The following is an 18,907-nucleotide window of genomic DNA, read 5'->3' as shown; positions in this document are numbered from 1 at the left end:
GGCTAGCTGTCCTGGATGAACACATTTTGCAAAAAACCAAAAACCCCTGTCCCTAATAAAAAGAAAATTCTGCTGTTTCTTTGCATGCATGTTTTTCGTCTGTCATTATCATCAGTCACAAAAAGAGTCACAGAGAGCAATAAGAGTGAGAGTGCTGGAGGTCCCCATGGCAGCCTCTTGCTCTACGTGGGCTCAGCACTCAATCTGGTTCAAGTTATTTCCAACTTCGTCCAGCTGGGTCCTGAGACCCGCCAGTGGCAGAGCCCCTTTCAAAGCCTCTCTGCCAACCCGTCCCAAAGCTTAACTCTGCATTTTGTGTGCTGGAGTGCTACATTGAATGGCCAGACCATCCAAGACAGATCTTAAATAAGATTTGAGAGGTATCAGTCTAACACTGAGTTTAGAAAGCATCTGAGTCACACAGTCCTCTAAGAAAGCCATTCACATGGCTGTTACTCCTCACAGTACTGCCTTCACAACACTGACACGGAGCTGCAATGACCTCCTTTTACTTACGCACTATTTCTGGAAGTCTGGCAAGGGATTTAAATCCACATTATACAATTTTTCTGCCTCAGCTATTCTGAAACTTCCTGCTGTTCTTTTAACTTGTCAAGTAGCTTCGTCAGCAGAACTTTGCTATGGTACTTTTGATGGACACCAGAAACAACTTAACTTTGTGCAACAAGGTTTTGTGAATGATTTTGACATAAAATCCCATTTCTAAGTTCTGACAAAAGCTGAATTCCTCTTTCTTACTTTTCATAATAAGACTGGATAGCCAATCAGGATAACCTGACTTGCATCCTGCTTCACAGTATAACATCTTACATTCATCTTCTACGCTTATGCCAGAAGGGAGAAAAAGTCTGCTTTCATTGTTGTTGTTCCTTAAGTGAAGCTGAAAAAGTGATATGGCACAAATCTGACACCATAATTTGGGATGGACAGACAGATGGAGTTTTTCCACTGAAGTGACTGAATCCCAAATCGAAACAGTTCCAGTCATACGGGATAAGCACTTCCTCACCAACTTCTGCTTTTAACCCTGGCATATTTTCATGGCGTGTTTTCATTTTATAAACAGTCCTTGAGCAGCATCTGCATAATGAGCTGTGCTCTGTAATAACAGACATTCCGTTTCAGAATTTAGAATTAGAATTGCTTGTAGAATAGAAATGTTAAATGAGACACACACAGAAACATATGCACAAAAAGGAGGGTTGTGAGGAGAATATTAATGATTGTCAGAAACAGACCAACAGTACAGGAAAGGCTGTGAGCACAAAAAAATTGACTGAAAACTAGCACTTTGCAATATTAACTACTGGAGCAACAGAAATGGTAGCCAAGTGTAAAGGCACATGCAAGTCCCATCACTGGTTCAAGAGATGAGATCCTGTTAACTTTGAATTGCTTTGAACTGCCATAGCTAAAGTGAACGCTGTAGCTGGGCTATAAAACTTGCCGAGGCATAAAGTTACATACTGGTTTCTGTGTACTTCTATCTTCATGGAGCATCACAAATAACATGGCTGAACTCCTTCATACAAATACACAGTAAGTATAGCACACTGTATGGGAATGGTGGAGTCACAGCCAAACCAGTGATGGAGCACCAGGTAAAGGGGCAGGGCCAGCCCTGGGAGCACAGGTGGAAGCAATTCAGCTGCACCAGAACAGCTGGACCCAGGTTCTGCCTCTCACGTAACTCATGAGAGGACTGGCAGCCACAAGGGAAGCATCTCTACTTGGAGAGTAGTAAGAGTCAGAGACAATAAGCGATTCCTTCTTTATTGCAGGATTATGACCTCTGCCTTCCTCGGGTGACCCAAAACTGGTTTAAAGCAGCTGTATCTGCTACTGCCTATCCTAACAAGTATAGCAAGAATACTAAGCAGTTTGTAGTGTTGTGCATTTTGAAAGTACTCTCTGCACCATAAAATCCTCATTCCATTCACACAATATCCCAATGGGGTAAAACACTGCCACACACCTTGAACAGAATTTTTGTATGATTTTTTTTATTGCTGCAGTGCTATTAACAGTTGTGATACCCAACACTTTGGCAGAAGTTGCTGTTTTTACAAGCATATCGTGTATATTCTGCATTGGTTATCACAGCAGCAGCAAAAACACCAGTCATTATCCCACTGAAGGGGTGGAAGTAGCGAGACTTCGTGAATGAGCTCACTGCAGCCTTGGCATATGAAGGCAATTAACTTGCCTAAGGCCACTCAGCAAGTCAGTAACTGCAATGTGAAAATGAGACTTTCTTGCTTCCAGCTCTGTCTTTTGCTGAAACCCCAAACAACTCTACCTCCTCAGCAGCTGCCATCATTACTATCTGCTTCAGTGGAGTTCCTGCTGTTTAGTTTTTTGCAGGTATTTTTATTACACAAGTACATAAAGCGTTCTAGTTGAAGATGTTGGGACACATGCATGGTAAGTCTCACATTCAGTGCCTTTATAACTTGGCCACAAATTCGCAACAGACAGAAAGAGAATTTACCATCTGAGATTCTTGTCTTTTGAAGATACAGCTAGTTATTATAATAGATCTATAATCTTGAATGTCAGCCTTAGGCAAGAAAGATCTGGAAACTGACTGTAAGAGTAATTTTATAGTCCTAAAGGACTAAAGATGGAAAGGAAGAATCTTGTCTCTGACTGCTAGCTTTTTGCCCCCGCACATGCTGTGGAAGTCTGAACATTCAATAATAACGAAGGATAAAGAACAGGGATAGTTCTGTGTGTTCATCCCTTATTTCCAGAATAACCACGTACTCTCTAGCTGAGTCAGTTTCTCCTCATTTAGAAGGATGAAGAAGGGTTGGGAAGGGCAGGTCATGTATGGAAATTTTCCTATCCAAGATAACTGTTCTCTGACTCAAAGACTTAGAAGACAGATGAGAGTTCTTTCAACTGCTTTGCAAATTATGAAAAAACACATGGGACCAAGAAGAACACTCAGTATAGGACAGGTATAAGAGATACTAATAATTCTGATAGGAATTCTCAACACCGTGCATGAAATACTTTAAAACATATTAATACAAGAACACATTACCTGCTCCCACAGAGATGTTCTCAGTCCCTTGCTCTCACACACAGGAGGGGTGTGGATGGGGCTGTTTATCCATCAATCCTACTCACTCAATTCTGACAATCATAATTAATGACTGAAGTGCTGGAGTCAACTTGTAAAGTTTTAAAGAAAACAAATAAAAATGGCAGTGAAACCGAAAACAGGAGCTAATCTTAATTACAAACATAAAGTCAAAAGCTTCAGTGAAGTCTCTCTCCCACTACAGTGTTGCCTTTAGTTGAAGACAAATTGCTAGCGTTTTTGTAATCTACTAAGTTAAAGTCATTATGCTGACAGTGCCAGGAAGTCTAATTTCCTGGAGCAGTAACACAAAGATTTATAAGTGAATTTAAACGCTCACCTTCTGGAATAGGAAATCTATCATCTGCATTGGGCTACATGAAAAGTGACTGAGTATTTGAGATAACAGAGAAAGAAGAAATTCACCTCTCTCCTCTGTTTACATCCCCAAAATGCAAGTGAGCTGAAATAATCAAAATGGAAAGGAAAAATTAATGAACAATATAGTAACTGATTTAAAGGAGAGAACGAGTTAGTTTGCCCACTGGCTGAAATGTACCTGAACATCCATCCTCACGGCTGAAAATTTTCAACTCCTGAATGAGATGAAATGAAACCAGAGCTGAAGTTCAACACTCAAAGCATCTTAGAGTATCCCCTTTTATGCCATTAGATGTCTGCATGCATACACAAGAGGTCAAGGGATTTGTCTAACCCAAATACCAGCCTTGGACTTAATTAGGAATAACTGACCAATTACACACGAAAAGCAGTTTTGCTCTTCTGGACTTTCTCTTTCCCATTGTAGCACTGATGAACAGAGATGAACAATCCAGCACCTTCCTATCATTACATTACAACCTTGCTAACACCTTCAGAGGGCTGACACAAACCAATGCTGATTCTTATCTCTTAATCTGCCATTTGAGGCACTGCTTTCCACTGCACAGGTATGATTAATCCTTGTCCTTCTCCTACTGCACGGGCCTCCTGTCGCTACTCTTGCTCAGGAATAAGGATGCTGCTAACAAAGCCAAGGAATTGTACTATGCTACATATTTAATGTGCACATCAACATTCACACCAAGGTAGTGCAGAAAAACAGGCTGCAGAGGGGAGAGCCAACACCACCGTCAGCGACCTACTTTATACGGGGAAAGGGATTTCAGCAAGGCTGCTGCTTCTCACAGAAGAAGGAATTTCTGAAAGTGCTAAATATAGTGAGGTCCCAATGACAGCATTCATAATTTCTTCTTAGTGCTGTTTCCTTCTCATACGGCCCTCTGCAAGCTCTTATCATTTCCTCAAAAGTTATCCTTTCTCCCTGTTGAAAATACACTCCTTTCAACAAAGTGGAATCATGATGCTTCTCTTCCACAGTCCTTCCTCACGAGGACAGCAGTACTCTGGATGCTGCCAGAGCATGTACACATATCTTCGTTTTTAAATATCAGATGAGACAGCTTCTGAAAGCACTGCAAGATCTCTCATCTGACATTATCCAGTTTGCTACAGATGATAACCCTGAACTGGAAGCATTCCCCAGCAGAATGCCTAGCACATGAAGTTATAAAGGGACAGAAATGGTTTCAGGGCTGCTCAAATGCTATGTTGCAGCAAAATCCAGTGTTCATAAAAACAAAACAAAACAACTAGAGCAATGAGAAGAAAAGAAGACTTCAGAGCATCCATTTGAAAAAAAAAAAATCTCCTTTTATTCATCCCTTACTCTCCAAAGAAAACAAATAATGGGAGAAAAATTTCTGGAATTTCAACCAGGTAACAACCCCACATTCCCTTTGTTCTGCTCAGGATGTGAACGCGCTCACAAGCCATTTTGAACAGGGACTGAAAAAGCCTCAGCCACAGAAACAGACACCGACACACCCACCCCATTCCTCTCCAACTAGAAGCTACTGAAGTTTCTGCTTTTTCACATTCAGTTATGTGACCGCATCGCCGTTCGGCTTGGTTTCCATGACAGTTTTTGTAATTCTGAGAGTAAACAAAATTTTCGAAGATGATACTTTCTATCAAGACTGAGCTAGTTGATAAGCAGAGTATCAATTAAGCTCAGTGATCACGTCTAAGATTATTTCAGAAAGAAATCATGTTGGCGCTTCTCCAAAGCCACTCTTAAGCCCAACAAGGAAGGAAAGCACCGTGGACGATGACTCAGGACTGCATGAAACTTGCAACACTGCATCCCAACATTTAGTTGGCTACCCCCATGTTCAGTTGCTGCCCTGCATGGAAAAAAAACTTACTACCGCAGTTTCACTTGCCTAGAAAGATTCTAGTTGAAAAGTCACTTTAATGTGACTTTAATAATACATGAAAGAGATTAATCTATAATTGTTGATTTTTGAAATAGCACTTAACTGTGTCACTCAAACGGAGTGCCTTTGATCATTAAAATTTGCATGGCTTTCCAGTCTCAGTTACAAGGATCTGCCACAGCTGAGAGCAGATCTCATCAGAGCCAATTATCCTCTATGGCACAGATCTGACCTAGGCTCTTAAGGGTTTTAAGACTGCAATTTTATTCGTCTCACTGAACAATTCAAAGTCCTAGAGATCTTTTTATGACCTTTAATATTCAGGAACTCTCACTTTAACCAAACGTCCTAAAGGAAACTACTGATAAAAAAAAAGGGAACAAAAAAGTGTCCTTGCATTCCCCCACCCCTTGGAATACACAAACGTGCAGATCCCACACCAACGGCTTCTTAAAAAACACCATGCAATTAATCAATGTAGTGAGAGATGTCATCAGATTATAACCTATTCCATTTAAACGAGAGCATCTCAGAATTGTCAAAAATTATCTCTTCAAGTGTGTGATTTCTAGATACCGAATATAATGAGCTGTGTAAGCTCAGACAGCTGTAGCTCCCATTAAATATGCCTCACCTCTACCATTAGAAAAAGGCATATCAAAGAGTTTAATCTTAAAGAAAGCCATGCAAAATACATTTCTTTGTAGAAAATCTGGATCTTTTTTTTTTTCCCCTAAACTTTACTGGCACCCTCATTCTTTTCTAAGTATGATTGGAATGTTAGAGTTGAAGCCCTTGCTATATTTTGCCTTTTTAAAAAAAAATTTTTTTAAACATCCTTGCAAAGTCTCCTTGCTCTGCAATGTCAGTGCCCAGTCCTGAACTGATGCCATGAAAGTGAAAGCTGGTTATGAGGTACGACCAGCAGCTTTCTGTACAGGATGGTATTGCACCTTCTAGAGGGCGCATTACTATCTTGTGCAATAATGCACCAAGTGAAAACCAAAGTTTGGATAACAGCCTAGAAACTGCAACCAGTGTAAAGGGTGCCTGCAATTTCAGTTATACACTCTGAAGAACATTCAGTTCTTGCTATTTACAGATCATGAAGGTGAGGGTGCTGCAGGAGAGCTCTTCTGCCAGGCCAGGTGAACAGTGTGGCACCACAGCAGTTGCTATGACAGTCGTTGTATCTGCAGTGATACTGCACACACTTCTAACACAAACTTGTACAAGTTTCAAAACACTTTCCAATGCTATAAGAAGTATGAGAAGACCCAAACAATCTCTTAGCATTCAACTAAAGACAGCATATTCAGGATGGAAGTACAGACTGAAGGAGAACTGCTGGAACCCGAAGCACAATGCTGAAAAACTGAAGAAACACAGATATGCCAGGAAAGGGAAAAGATCAGTGGTTAGTGCACTTCATGCTTCCTCGTATTTCCTTACACTCAGGTGCAGTGAGGGAATTCACAGCTGGAGTTGTAAAGGAAGCCAGCATGCACTCAACACTTCAGCAAGGCACAATCACCAAACCCTACTCACAGAACAGCCTGAGTTGGGAGGGACCCACAAGGGTCAGAGCCCAAACAGCAAACCTGACGTCTGACAGCGGTGCCCCAGTGCTCCCCCAGCTCTGGCAGCTCAGGGCCGTGCCCACTGCCCTGGGAACCCTGTGCTGGGCCTGACCATCCTCTGAAGAACCTTTCCATCATTCCCAACCTGAACCTCTCCTGAAATGGGAATCTCACAATAAACTTATGGGCTGAGCTACGAAAAGAATTCTCTACTTTCCAGTACGATGCTGTATTATGGGTGTAATGAAAAATATACGTATTAGAAACCTGCAAATTTTAAGCAATTTTTAGAATTCAAAATATAACAATTCATTCACAGCCCTTGGATTTAGTGTTACTTCTTCCTTGATTTTTGGTAATCCTTAGCTCAGGCAGGCCTCTACAAGTTTAATACAAAAGCTGCTTGTATTTAGCATTACCAGATAAAAACCAGCACTGACAAATCTATTATTTCAATTAAACAAATACAAAATAAAGATCAATATGATTGGTTCATGTCTCAAATCCCTCTAAGAGCCTCCAACTCACATGCTACTTGTTATTTCCAAAAGCACAGACATTAGCATTACCTTTTGCTGTCTCAGACCGCTTGGGCAAATCAAGTGTATCAAAATTCCTGTCCAAATCTCCATTTTTCTTTCCTGTGCAAAAAAGAAAAAAAAAAAAAAGAAAGAGGACAACAGATGGTAAAGACCAATCAAGGAAGTGCAATTTTAGCTATTTATTAGCAAATGAGGGAAACAATTTCATACTTTTGCTGAGAGAATTCTAAACATACATTACATAAGCTTTAACTTAAACAGTTCTACACAGAAAAGTGGAACAGCACCTTGACTTCACTTTTAGGCTATGGATTCAATTTAACGTATGCAGCTGGGGAGAGAAGCGTTAATTTTCTCTTCCTCCACCGCAGAGACATTCTGGCTTGGGTAAGCACACACAAACCCTATGGGATAACCAAGCATTGCCATTGGGAGCCCTGGAACAGAGATATGAGATTCTGAAGGAAGTGCAGGAATCTACATAGCTTGGGAGGGCAGCACTACACAATTCAGCCTTCCCTAATTACTTCAGGGGGAAAATCTTGTTATCTAGTCCCTCTCCCTCAAGAACAGCAGAAGAAATTGCAATAGTGAATGATGCAATGAATTTGCACTCAGTTTAGCTGCTCTTGAACACAGACCCTACCAGACTGCTCAGGGAGGTCTGCAGGAAGAGCTGAAAGCTGCCCAAGTCAGGATGCTTAACAGCAAACAGGCAGAAAATATTGGAAAATATAACATGGAGACTGGTCTGGCTCTGGACTGGAACAGGTCAGAGAACAGGAGAGGCCAATCCCTGCCCTGTCATAAGCAGGAAGATGAATCCCATGAGCCATTCTACATTCTTGATGAAAAATAAACGTGTGCAGTGCAGAAGAGAAACAGTGCTTTTAAATACCAATACGAACATTTAGAAACGCCAGGAAGAGAAAAGAAAAGAGCCCTCAGGATAGCATTACATCCCCACTGTTTCTTTGTAAATACTACTTTTTTTTTTTTTAAATTTTGAATCTTCAGCACAGAGTATCAGCCAACTTTCAGTGCTGTACAAAACCAAACACACATCTGAAGTTCTGTTCATCTGAAGCCGTTTGATTAAAGTATGGCAAAGCCCCAAAGCCCATCTTTCTGAACTGCCAAAAAGTCACGGGACCATACAGCATGCCAGTGCTCTGAAAGGCACCTTTCCTAAAGGGAAGGACAGGACGCAGCTGTAACTCTGCAGACCTCCATCTAGTTTCTGTTCCACGAAAGAACTTGAAGCATATTGCTTGGTGAACTAAATACCAGAAAGAAAAAATGAACAGTAAAGGACACTACGTTTCATAATGACAGCTGAACACTGTCAGTGCTTGCAAACCTTTGCAGACTGTCCAAGCAGAGGGACTGAAGAGGACATTAGTCATTGTTTAGGAAATATTACAAACTTGGGACAGACCAAGAAATGGGACTCCATTGTAACTACAAGCATGACTAACTCCTATCACACATCCCCAATTTCATGTCTCTGGCATTAGCTAATTAAAAAAACCTATGAATAATTGCAGCAAGAGCCAGACCACTCAACACAACCACTTATTTCAGAAGTTCTCTATGTAAAGACAGGAAATTGTCATTTCTATTAGCCCTGCAGAACTGACATGGCTCAGTAAGAAGCAGGATCCCTCCAGCCTAGTGCCACCAGTTAAAGACATTGTCCAGGAGAGCAGCGTAGGCTGCTGCATCTTTTGAGCTGGCAGTGCAGAAGCAGCTATTTACTAAGCCATCTTTCCGCCCTGCATTCTCTCATCTTCAGTGGCAGTCTCAATTTCTGGACCACACTGAATGTACTGGTCACCTTTTAGGAAGCCTTTACTGGTTTGTCTCTCAGAGGAACTAAACCAGCCCTCACACAAAACCACGTCTCTTTAGAACAGAAGCTGCCAGCAGTTTACTACTGGAAGAAATTCAAGAGACAGAGCTCTGACCAATGGGATCTCTGCTTTACCAACTGCTTGTTTAATCCAATTCAGCAAGGGCCAGGTTCAGAAATTCCCAAAGCACCTCCATTATCTGGGGCTTTCCTATAGGGAGGGGATGAGGAACACGAGGACTAAGCTGTAAAACAACTCCAAAAGAAATCCATCCGGAAGGCAAACATGGTGCAGCTGCTCCTGTTCCCATCTGATTTCCAAGAGACCCGCAATATTGATTTGGATTTCCTAACAAGGTGACAGCATTCAGCAATTTCAAGAGCCTATCAATTACAGACCTCTCAGCCTCACCTACCCTGAATGACATCATGAGAAAGCAGCTTCACTGACAGCCACTGCAGCTCTGAATATCACTCAAGCCTGCCAGCATTGTTAGCACACAGGGATGTTTAAAAGATCATGCTAGCAGTTTAAGGCACGTGGTTTGGACATCTCAATTTTTTCCCTTCTATACATCTCCTTCCTCCCCAAGTTTTACAGCTCTAAGAACAGGAGAGAAAAGATTATGCTGCTGGATCAAAAGCACAGCTCCAGACTTGGCCAAGAGACAGACAGCTTTGAATGTGCCTGCTGACAGGTCTGTTTTATGAGACCTGGCTGAAGGAATTGGCACAGCAATCTGCTTTGGGAAAACAGCCTGACATGAGACTTGATTGTACAAGAAGCAATTTACAGTCTCTGAAACAGTAGGATTAAAATTCTTTCCCTCTCCCCCCACAACTTTTATGTAAAAAACAACTAAAACATGACCTTTGGCATCCTCACTGTCAGAACCTTAATAAGGACTGTGAGATATAACCCGGTGTTATTAACCAATAGTGCTGTTTATCATCTTCCTCAAATATCATTTTGTTTCCTTGGATAATCAATACAGCTATTCACAGCTAGACCACTCCTGCTGAAAGATTAATCCCCAAACACTTCGAGTTTAGAAAAAAAAAAAAAAATAGTGCAGAGATTCTTCATGTCACACCAGAACAGCCAATGCTGTGCTCATAAGTTTTGTTAATATGCTCCATCACCGCCCAGTTCAGCGGGTGATGCAAGGCCAGGGCTGCGCTCTGCCCCTCTGCAGGTCCCCCCCAGAGGCCTCCAGTCACAGTCTGTGAGCAGCATCCCCCAGAACGCTCACAAGCACTGTCTGTTCCGTAGAGCAATTTTTTCAACAGTTTAATTTTGACTCAACTCTCCGGACAACACTGAGCTGAAGCAAGTGTCACAAATTGACAAAGAGCCAGTCTTTACCCCTCAGTGTCAGTGGAAATCTCCAGGATACTGCACAGCAAACCGAACTCCCAGCTGAGGAGTAAGGGAGGTAAACTTTAGCCTCAGTCGTACATTTCCAATGGCAATTCCACCTGCTGTGCTGGGATGAGAAGCTGAAGGGTGCAGCTCCCCAGCAGCTTCTTCATCTAGCTAGCCTGAATGTCAGTAACAAAGATGCAGAAGGCTGGGCCACATTCCCAAGCTGACAAAATGACCTTTATGAGTACAACTCCAAGCTGCTGAGTCTTTACACTTATTGCTACCCAGGTGAGTTAGCAAAACTAAACTTTGACATGATAGACTTAGCAAGGCAACTTGCACACTTACCTGTGCCCTCCCTAAAAGGGATTGTTAGGCTGGTTGCAAATCAATTATGCCAGGACTGAATAAAAATGTGCCATTTCTGCTTTTAGCGTGAGAAGAACAAACTGAAAATGCTCTCTCAATTACACAGCAGATTTCCATGCCTGCTGAAATGAACAGGAGGAAGCAGAGCATGGAGGAGCAGAGAAGGTGAATGAACAAGACCTTAATCTCAGCTCTTTGCCTTGCATGTAGAAGCTGAACAATGTAGATTATGGTGATGATGGAAAGAAAGTATTGCAGAGACTCACCTTGATTGAACCACTCCTCTAATTACCAGAAAAGCAGCAAAAGAAAAACAAGAATTTACAGGAAGGAAGAAAATATAAAGGAACAGTCACAAAGAGGCAGAATTTTACAAAATAGATTAAAACCTGAGGCTTACAAGAAAATTATCAACTTTGATTGATTAGAAACAAAACAAGAACAAACCCACCAAAACAAACAAACAAACAAAAAGAATCGGATATTCCACTCTCTTTCTTTTGTTCCTGCTGAGAAAAATCTTTCCCTGCAGGTCTTCCTTCCCCCGCCCCTCCTCGTTCCATGGAAAGGGCTCAGAGCTCCGCGGGGACGGGAGGCTGCCAGCCCCTCACAGATGTGTTTGAAATGCTATGATCGATGATCATGAGCTGAATTAAAGCAAATATGGAAATGCTGCAAGATTAAGTGAGCAAAAAAGGGAGGGAATTGAAGCGACCTATTTTCCAGCCCTCGGCCGACACAATTAAGACAGTTTCAGCCTAGGTATTCACATCAATTTAACAGTGGGAAAAGGGATTTTCTATTTCTGACTTTGAAGGCACATTTACACACATGGCCAAGCCCAAGCTGTCCCTGAGCGCCAGCACCGCTTGCTGCAGTCTGTGGGCTCGTCCTTGTGCCACATGGTTTTGAGAGCAATTAATCCAAAAGGACCTGGTCAGGCTTTGTGGCTGACAGACAGGAGCTGCCCAGGCGTACCAGCGCAGAACCGGGCCGGCCGCGCAGGCAGCAGGCAGACACATGGCAAAGGACGGCCAGCCGAGAGCGCTCTGCTTTCACAGCCATCGCAGGATGACGACAGCTCCTCGCTGCGCTCCCCTGCTCCACAACGCACACACTGTCAAAACCTTCCCACCGACTGCTGCTCTCAAGCGGCCAAACGACACGGGAGACAAGAGGCAGGAAAGAGGCTCGAGTCAACGTGCACTCCAGGTTTCTGAAGGATGTCACAGTGAAGTTTGAGTCATTCACGATGAGAACAGGCAGGCTGGGTAGGTTATACTGTCTTTTGTTTCCCCCCAGCCATTAGAAGGTTCCCAGCAATTAATTTTTTGTTTTGTTCGTGGTATTTCTTTGAGCACAGACTCAACTCTGGTGACAGACTGCTCTAGTAACGTGCCTTCACTCTGTGGCGACTTTAACACATATGGAAACACAAAACGTTTTAATAACATGTACAGGTCATATCAAAGGAAGCCCCCTGTACAGAACACAGTCCCTCAAGTTCCAACAATTTCACTTATTCCCTTCAGCACCAAAACCTTCCTCAGATCCTGGCCATGAACAGTAAGCCAGGATGCGAGCGTGCACCAATGTGGAGAATGGAGGCCAGACAGGAACATGAGTTCATTACCTCTGAATTTAGCCTACAAGAGTCATTTCTCAGAACACCAAAGAAAACACAAGTTTCTTTTGTACCCAAATGCATTGCGCTATCTCTTTTTAAGAGGAAGATGGAAGCAGGGTTACTGAGACTGTTAATCTTTGCTTGAAACGAAAATCATTTGCAACTTTCATGCCCCAGAGGAAAGAACAGGTCTGAAAGTGACTGACAATTAAAAGCAACAAGATCGTGTCTGCAACTTAAATTACTGAGTGACAGAATTGGGAGGTTCTATCTCCTGGTTGCAGGTGAGAGGACAGCCTTTCAGTTTGTTTTCATGTGGGAGACTGAAGGCATGGAACACAGACAGGACTCCCATGCATGGAGATGGACACGTGCTGGCCTGGCTTCCAGAGACAGCAGCACATGCTCTGCAGCCAAGCAAGAGTAAGCGCAGATCTGACAGATGCAAGAACACAGCCAAGAAAAGGACAGGAGAGCACAGCCACCATTATCCAGCAGCAGCATATTACAACAGCATGCATCACTCCTATTTAAAGCCAAACAGAAGCGCAGCAGTTGTGGACAAAGATCCCAAACACTGAGCAGTAACACAGCAAGGAAGATGACTGTGTGCCACAACACTACAACACATACCTCTGCAAACTGCACCTCTCTAGCATTACGAAACGGCTTGCAAGAGCAGAACTGAACAGCACAATTTACCCCAAGTACACTTCCAGTTTTCGGTTCTCTGTGAGACATACCTTTAGCTTTCTTTCCACCAAAACAACCAGCATCGTCTTTCTTCTTTTTCTGAGAGCCTCCTGTGCCCGCAGTCTGACCAGCATCAAGTTCTTGATATTTATCAGCTCCAGGGACCTCCTTGTGGACATGATAGGAAAGGTTCCGCATGATGCACACACAATTCTCCACGGACTGCAACAAAAAAATTTACATTAGAAATAAGTATTGTATCCTTCTATCTGCAAACTGTTGTATTACACCACAGTGGAATGTTTGGAGAAGTTAAAAAAGAAAAAAAAAAAAAAAAAAAATGGCCAGCCCAGGAAAAAAAAAAAAAGCCAAACCCCAGGAAAAGAATGGAAGAATGGTATATTAAGCAAATTCAGTAAAAAAAAAAAAAAAAAAAAAAAAAAAAAAAAAACCCAAAACTAATTTAGGATTTTTATCTGCTCTAAACCATTTTTTTCTTCAAAAGTTAACACTTCATAAATAGTACCCATTCAACATGAAAATTCTCTAATCAAGAAAACCATCTGATCACGCATAAAGAATACAAAGTCACCAGAAGATCAAACACACAGCAGAAAACCATAATTTATATAATAATAACCATCGTCTCTCACTCTTCCAATCTCTACAATCCCCAAGAGACTCTATCTATTAAGTCTCATCTGAGTCAAAATGAAGGCTGTGTGAGGAGTTCAATGAGAACGCACATTGCTCTGCAGTAACAGCTGATTCATAACATACAACACGGTCAGTTTTGACACGAGCAACGCTCTGTAGGTCGCAATGGAAGCCACCAGGTGGTTACAAAATCCACTTCCAAAATACCTGATTAAGTGACAGGGCTTTAGAATTCCTCTGTGCACACTGTCACATGGTAGGAAAAAAAGAAATGATAAAATAAAGAATGAAGTTTTTGGTGTTAAAAAGCAACACTATGCTCCTTCCTAAAGGGTTAAACTGAAGATATTCCTCATGCTTTTAAACATTCTTTTAAGCGCTACAGGATGAAGTGATGATAAAAGCAGATGAATCAACATTTGTACCTACAAAAGAAAAAAAGCCACAAAAAGCACTGCAGGTCTAAAGACATATCTTAACATCTTGGCACTACATCATTTTAAGCTGGCATTGAAAAAACTCTTTAAAAAGAGAACTAATCCCCTTGCTGATGTTGTGCAAAGCACAATACAACAGAACTCAGTTCAGATTTGGAGAGACTGCACTTAGGAAAGTTGATTAAGTAATGCAGAACAGCATTAATACCATCAGGATAAGAAAGTACTGCTCTCCTCACCCATTACAGCCACTTGCCTTTGCTCACCTCAACAGCCACACAAGGTAATGCAGCAGCAATGCTGATCCTGTTAGTACTATCATGGGTATCATGACAGAGATGAAAGGAAGGCAAGTACTGTGTTTCAAGAAGCAAGCACAATCCCATTCTAAAACTAGCAAAACAGAAGTCAGACCAAGTGTAACACTTGAGACTAAAGTAACAGAAACACCATTCACATTTTAATACTCAAGCTCACCTTATTGTCTGTATCTTTCTTGCCAACTGCAGACTGTAGGGCATGAAGGAGGGCATCCACCAAGCCATCACACTCTCTTAGTCTTCTGCGTGCTTCTGCTCCATCTGAACTTACATTCCTAACAAAAGAGATTTAAAAGAAATTTTAGCCCACTGGCCTTCAACCACAAGGCTGAAGGTGTGCCAATTTACATTGCCATCATTAACAATCATTAGCTCGGATCAACAATTTGGGGGTAAGCCTCTTTGTTAACTTGAAGGAAATTGAACTAAATTCTCCTGGTTTGTAAGGTCTTGATTCTCCCAGCACAAAGTGGAAAAACATTTAAAGAAGTGAAAGCTATTTTCTATTCACAGTACCCGATGCATGACTGCTGCACAGGCAAACTTATTACAGTTTACATACATAACTTATTACGGTTTACATATGTTGTACATAAATGCATTCCACCTAACAGAATCAACTTTACAATTTCTTTCAAGGTTGGTTCATCCACCAGTGAAGAAAACTTCAGGTCACACGATCTGAAATGACTCCTTTCATGCATTACAGCAGACACCACTTGTACAAGTTTTCTGCAGGCTGGCGCTGATTTTCAGCATGAGCACAAAACAAGTGTTACTGCCAGAAAATGCTAATCCTCAGCATAGCAGGTCTCAGCATGAAGTGGTCTGCAAAGCTACTTGCTCTGAAGCTGAAGACAGCTCAGCAGCAGAGTACTCTTGGCCACAGAAACTGAAAAATACTTTTTGATTTCATGAAGAAGAACTGAAAACAGGCATACAAAAAACTACACTATATTTAACTTTGCAGGGTCACTCCAAAAGTAATGCCTCCTATTCAATTCCATGGAAATTACAACAGATAGAGCAGATAACACAACTTAATAGAGAAAATGCTCAGCTGCAACACACAGTCACCACCCCCAGCTGTCACCACCCTCACTGAGCTCACAGCCACTGCTGGGTCTCCATCACCATTCAGCAAGCATCAATGAATGTCAGTAGGTGCAGTTCTTTCCACATGGAGCACCCAGTGACACACCTGTGCTCCATACACACTCCCATGTCAGATGCCATTCTGTCAGAGTGCCGCCCTGCTGCCATCTGTCACACAGCAACAGAACATAGCGGGATGTTGGTGGGAAGCTTCAACCTCTGCTGCCATGGCACCAGCAGCCGCCTCTGATGTCATGGCCAGCATAATGAAACAGGAGGCATTACTTTTGGAACAGCAGTCGTATGATCAATCTATCATGACCCAATTTTTGGGAGGGAATGAAGTGACAATACAATTCTCAAGTGCATCCATCAACAAGCCTACATGTAAGATTTCTCCCACCTGAAACACACTCATTTCAACAGCACAGTTAACACTTCAGCTTTCAGGGTCTTTGAATTCCACAGACTCACATAAGGTCACCTTTTGAAAGCTCAGAATACAGCCATTAACTTCTGCTACCAGGACAGCATGGCCAATTTTTCTTTCTCACTGACTGCAGGGACTGCCAACCTCAAAGTAATTAACAGCTCCGTCATAGTCTGTACTCTCAGCACCCAGACAGGCTGCCATGCTAATTGCATGACTGCAGAAAAAACATTTTCTCAGAGACCTCTCAAAGCCCAAAGACACTCAACGTGAGCTAGCTGCTGTTACAGTGCATACACTTGTAATTAAAAAGACGTAAGAAACTACAGATAAACGAGTCCTTTCCTTAGCACTCAGCACAGTCTCACCTCCAGCAATGGCTGACACAGGGCACAGCAGCAGATATTCAAGTAGGATTCCATAGGACGTTTAGAAGAGAGAACATGTGCTGTTTCTTCATCTCCAGCTGTATTCCTTAGTATTAAAAGCCTAAATGTGCATTGTTATACACTGCCTTTATCAAATTGAAAGTAGAATTCAAATTCTCAGTGATATCTTTCTGGTACCATACTAATAAACGACAGATGCTCCACCTATAAGCACATTTATCAGAAGCAGAACGTTACTTACTGCACCTGAGAGTAACAGAAATGCACTAAAAATGGTCCATCCAGAGCTCTGCATTACATTTCCTATTCCCTCATTAATTCTTAGAAATAGCAAGCTAAAATACATGAGGAATGCCTGCAGACGTTGCAAAATAAATAACTCAGATCTTCCAGAAAATATTCCTGAACGCCTTTCTTGCCCCCGTGGCCCATTCATGAAACTTTCTATGGTTCATTTGTGCCACTGCACTTGTAAATAACAATTTGTTTTACTGCCTTGGTTATCAACAGCATTACAGGGTCTTGTACACCGCTTGTCTTATTTCTTCATCAGTTACAGGATTAATATTAAAGCGGGTATCTATAACAGAAAAACATCTTTTAAAGGGCATCAGTAAGTGCAGCTTGTTGATCTCTCTTGCTCTATCTTCACCTATAGAAAAACTTACTGAAAATTAATACCTTTAAAAAAAAAACCAACCAACAAACAGTTCCACCTTTATCAAACATAAACAAGCGTGAGAATTCTGCAAGGTCAAATCAATAGTTAATTAATATTCTGTACAAACTGCACAGGCATCAAACTTTACAGTAGTAATGTCATAACTCACATTACAAAACATATTCCTATGAGCATCTCATGCAGAACCATCTGCTCTGCAAGTGCCCGACACTCTCTTTGCTAGACCTCCTTGGGATTTACCTAACAACAGAATCCCTTTCCCTGTCTGTCACTGTAACCCAGACACACTGGAGAGCTCAGCTCGCATCCTTCACCTCCACTGCAGTCGGGGCAACAGAGGCTCCAGGGAGGCTGAGCCCACAGAGAGCAGCTCTGCCTCCACAGCATGCACTGCTGCTGCTCCGAGTGTGCACAGCGAGAGCTCCCAGGGGAGCAGCTGCACTTGAGACACACACAGCTATGCCTGTAAGTGCCGAGGAAAGGTGGGCTCTGATAAGCTGTCACCTGGCAGTCCCTGGAGAAGAGCTGCTGGTGTTGGATCCACGATGCAGAACAACATCCAAAAGCCAGCGGTGCTGGGCTGAGCACGAGCTGTGCAGGAAAGGCCTGAGAGCGCCGGCATGCTGACTGCATGGCTCCTGCCACAGCCAGAGCTGGAGGGCAGAACCCTGCATGCAGCATCTCTTGCAGTCCAGAGGAAGCACCCAGATAAAGGACTCAGAACAGATTGTCTGACCGTCTCTTTTGGCCCTTGAAAGGAAGCCCCTCATAGTTCCGGGGGGAACATTCACCTCTGGTGAGTTCACCCAGAGAAGCCCGCTTTCCCCAAGACCTGCTTTTGAATACATTCCACAAGTCCACCAAATGAGAAAGTCATTTTAAAAACAAGAACAGTGTCTTTCTCATATCACACTGCAAAGGGTGACAGAAAGCTTCCCAGTGTGTTTGCCATAAATACAATGGACTCAGAAGAGCAATTCTAGGAACAAGACATGAAATTACTGCCTGCGTTACTCTAAGGGTGCAGGATGGTAAGCAACTGCAGGACAGAACACCTCAGCCAGAGATTTGAAAACCTTTACATGACAATTCCTCCCCAAATTCGTGCAGCCTGGCCTGTAGGCAGGACTGGGGAGAGAGGATGTGCAAGGATGATTAAATATATGCTTTCCCTGGGAAAACAAAACAGAAGACTCCTAAGTAAATGTTAAATGAAAGCAAATATCTTCCAGCAGAGAAACACACCAGACTAGTCAGTATTAAAGAGTACAGAAAATGGTGGGAAACGTGTGAGAAATCTGTTCACACTTTAGGGTAAGGTTACCATTAACACCAAATAGTCTTCTTAATGATATACAAGTCCAAATGTAGCAGTTACATCTGCAGAACAGAGCTGGTGTTCACCTCCAGGATAGGTGAACCACTGCTACTATCAGTGCCATGCACCAAAATTGTCCTCACAAGAAAAGATATAAAAGTA

At 42.4% G+C, this 18,907-nt stretch overlaps 1 protein-coding gene across 9 annotated transcripts in view; it reads right to left on the bottom strand.

Moving 5' to 3' along the window:
- ARVCF (ARVCF delta catenin family member) overlaps nt 1–18,907 on the bottom strand; it is a 210,537-nt gene that overhangs the window by 27,733 nt on the left and 163,897 nt on the right. For all 9 annotated transcript variants that reach the window (XM_042865425.1, XM_042865424.1, XM_042865429.1 and 6 more), the window contains 3 exons: nt 14,989–15,106; nt 13,468–13,639; nt 7,538–7,609 (listed from right to left, as the gene is read on the bottom strand). In XM_042865425.1, coding sequence (XP_042721359.1) covers nt 7,538–7,609; nt 13,468–13,639; nt 14,989–15,106 — 362 coding nt within the window. The remainder of the gene's footprint in view (nt 1–7,537; nt 7,610–13,467; nt 13,640–14,988; nt 15,107–18,907) is intronic.

This window comes from Lagopus leucura, unplaced genomic scaffold, assembly GCF_019238085.1.
Source record: "Lagopus leucura isolate 7727_CA_CO unplaced genomic scaffold, USGS_WTPT01 Super-Scaffold_806, whole genome shotgun sequence".
Classification (NCBI taxonomy): Eukaryota; Metazoa; Chordata; class Aves; order Galliformes; family Phasianidae; genus Lagopus; species Lagopus leucura.
The sequence above is the reverse complement of the archived record's forward strand: the minus strand, read 5'-3'. Positions and strand labels throughout refer to the sequence as shown.